We start from the raw sequence: 3,066 nt of genomic DNA, 5'->3' as shown, positions 1-3,066 counted from the left end.
TCCTCCCCATTGCCTTCCCCACCCCATCCCCTTCCCCTCCCCATCCCCTTCCCCTCCCCCATTCCCTTCCCCTCCCCATCCTCTTCCCCTCCCACATTCCCTTCTCCTCCCCCATTCCCTTCCCCTCCCCATCCCCTTGCACTCCCCATCCGCTTCCATTACCACATCCCCTCCCTCTCCCCTTCCCACATCCGCCTCCCCATCTCTTCTCCACCACCCTCCCTTCCCCATCCCCCTCACCCCTCCCTACCCCCTATACCCCTCCCGCTCCCCCACACCACCCCTTCCCCACCCCCTGCCCCACACGCCTTCCCATCTCCCTTCCCTACCCCTTCCCCTCCCCCTTCCCCACCCATTCCACTCCCCTTCCCCAACCCCTTCCCCACCCCCATTCCCCTTCACTCATCCCCTTCCTCTCCCCCATCCCCTTCACCTCCACCATCCCCTTCACTCATCCCCTTCCCCTCCCCCATCACCTTCACTCCCATCCTTCCCCTCCCCCATTCCCCTTACTCACACCCTTCCCCTCCCCCATCCCCTTCACCATCCCCATCACTCACACCCTTCCTCTCCCACATCCCCTACACTCACCCCCTTCCCGTCCAACATCCCCTTCACTCACCCCTTCCCCTCCCCCATTCCCTACACTCACCCCCTTCCCCCACTCCATCCCCTTCACTCACCCCCTTCCCCCACTCCATCCCCTTCACTCACCCCCTTCCCCTGCCCATCCATTCACTCACCCCCTTCCCCTTCACCATCCCTTTCACTCACTCCCTTCCCCACCCCCATCCCCTTCACTCACTCCCTTCCCCACCCCCATCCCCTTTACTCAACACCTTCACCACCCCCTTCACTCACCCCTTCCCCTTCACCATCCCCTTTACTCACCCCCTTCCCTCCCCCATCCCCTTCACTCATCCCCTTCCCCTCCCCCATCCCCTTCACTCACTCCCTTCCCCACCCCCATCCCCTTCACTCAACCCCTTCCCCTCCCCCATCCCCTTCACTCACTCCCTTCCCCACCCCCATCCCCTTCACTCAACCCCTTCCCCTCCCCCATCCCCTTCACTCACTCCCTTCCCCTCCCCCATCCCATTCACTCACCCCCTTCCCCTCCCCATCCCCTTCACTCACTCATTGCCACAGAAGGCTGTGGAGGCCAGGTCATTGAGTGTATTTAAGACCGAGATCGATAGGTTCTTGACTGGTAAGGGGGATCAAAGGTTACAGGGGGAGAAGGCGGGAGAATGGGGTTGAGAAACTGATCAGCCATGATTGAATGGCGGAGCAGACTCGATGGGCCGAAGGGCCTCATTTCAGCTCCTATGCCTTATGTTCTTATGGTCTTCCAATTCACCTGGGCCAGTAGAAATGTCATTCAAATGAAAGCAGGTTGACTTATTTGCGTTCATGGGATGGGATTTCTTGCCCATCTCCCATTCCCCTTGAGTAGGCGGTGGAGAGCTGTGTTCTAGGACCGTTGCAGTCCATGTTACACTCTCCTAGCGCTGTAACCAACTGTGGTAGAAAAGAATTAAGCAGATTTAAAAAAAATATCAGAACACATAGGTTTTTAAATGTCCCGGCTTTCTCGTATCGTTGAACGCAATTGGTGGTTCGAGCAAGCAGTGTTCATCGTGGAAAATATGCTTTATGCGTGTAAAATACACACATACACACTGACCCTGACACACTCAGAACCGCGCTCACAAGAAATGGGGGTGGGAGCGACTGGTAGGCGGAGCTGGATGACCAAAGGCATTTTATGCACAGAGATAAGAGCTGCTGAGCTTTTCCAGGTAATTCTATTCTCATTTTATGTCTTCGTCTCGGTTACCTAGTCTCATCCCCTCCCCGCCTCTCTCTCTCTCTCTCTCTCCCTCTCTCTTCCTCAGTCAGGTCAGGGCGGGCTGTATAAAAGCGGAAACTCTTTCGAATTATCAACAGATCGCATGTAACTCTTTCGAGTACAATCACAGTTCTTGGTTTACCGGGAACTCTTTCGAGTTATCAACAGTCACAGATTGTAACTCTTTCGAGTACAATCACAGTTCTTGGTTTTTCCGGGAGTGGGACATGAACCCACAACCCTCTGATTCAAAGGCGAGGGGGCTATGGACTGAGCCACAGACAGACACAGAGCGGCTTCATCATTCTCAGGGAGGTGTCAGCTGTGGCTCAGTCCATAGCACCCTCGCCTTTGAATCAGAGGGTTGTGGGTTCATGTCCGACTCCCGGAAAACCAAGAACTGTGATTGTACTCGAAAGAGTTACAACCTGTGACTGTTGATAACTCGAAAGAGTTTCATCATTCTCAGAGTCTGTGTTCCACAGCGTTTGTTATCATGGCCAGGACCAAGCAGACAGCGCGCAAGTCGACCGGAGGGAAAGCTCCCCGCAAGCAGCTGGCTACCAAAGCTGCCCGCAAGAGCGCTCCAGCCACGGGCGGCGTCAAGAAGCCCCATCGCTACAGGCCCGGCCCTGTGGCTCTGCGGGAGATCCGCCGCTACCAGAAATCCACCGAGCTGCTGATCCGCAAACTGCCCTTCCAGCGCCTGGTGCGAGAGATCGCTCAGGACTTCAAGACCGACCTGCGCTTCCAGAGCTCGGCCGTCATGGCCCTGCAGGAGGCCAGCGAGGCTTACCTGGTGGGGCTCTTTGAGGACACCAACCTGTGCGCCATCCACGCCAAGCGAGTCACCATCATGCCCAAGGACATCCAGCTGGCCCGGCGCATCCGCCGGGAGCGCGCCTAGACTGACCATACCCGACTCTGGACTGACCCTACCCGACTCTGGACTGACCCTACCCGACTCTGGACTGACCCTACCCGACTCTGGACTTCCCCAACCACCGAGAACCACAAAGGCTCTTTTAAGAGCCACCAAGTTATCCAATGAGAGCATTAATCGCCATGAGGCAGGTGTTATTTTTCGGTCGTGTGAAAGACAAAATACTGCGGATGCTGGAAACCCGGAAAAAATAACCAGCCACAGGCTGTTTTTTGCCGTCAAATCGCGGTTACACCTCGATACGTGGTCGTTGATTGAATGGCGGAGCAGT

General features: G+C 56.3%; 1 protein-coding gene across 1 annotated transcript; it reads left to right on the top strand.

Annotated features, from left to right (window-relative positions):
- Positions 1-2,348: 2,348 nt before the first annotated feature.
- LOC144677741 (histone H3-like) lies at positions 2,349-2,759 on the top strand. Its single transcript, XM_078537768.1, has one exon. The coding sequence runs from the start codon at positions 2,349-2,351 to the stop codon at positions 2,757-2,759; it is 411 nt and encodes a 136-aa protein (XP_078393894.1).
- Positions 2,760-3,066: the final 307 nt, after the last annotated feature.

The sequence above is a fragment of the Cetorhinus maximus genome, unplaced genomic scaffold (genome assembly GCF_964194155.1).
Source record: "Cetorhinus maximus unplaced genomic scaffold, sCetMax3.hap1.1 HAP1_SCAFFOLD_2959, whole genome shotgun sequence".
Lineage (NCBI taxonomy): Eukaryota > Metazoa > Chordata > Chondrichthyes > Lamniformes > Cetorhinidae > Cetorhinus > Cetorhinus maximus.
This window is presented reverse-complemented; position numbering and strand designations above follow the sequence as displayed.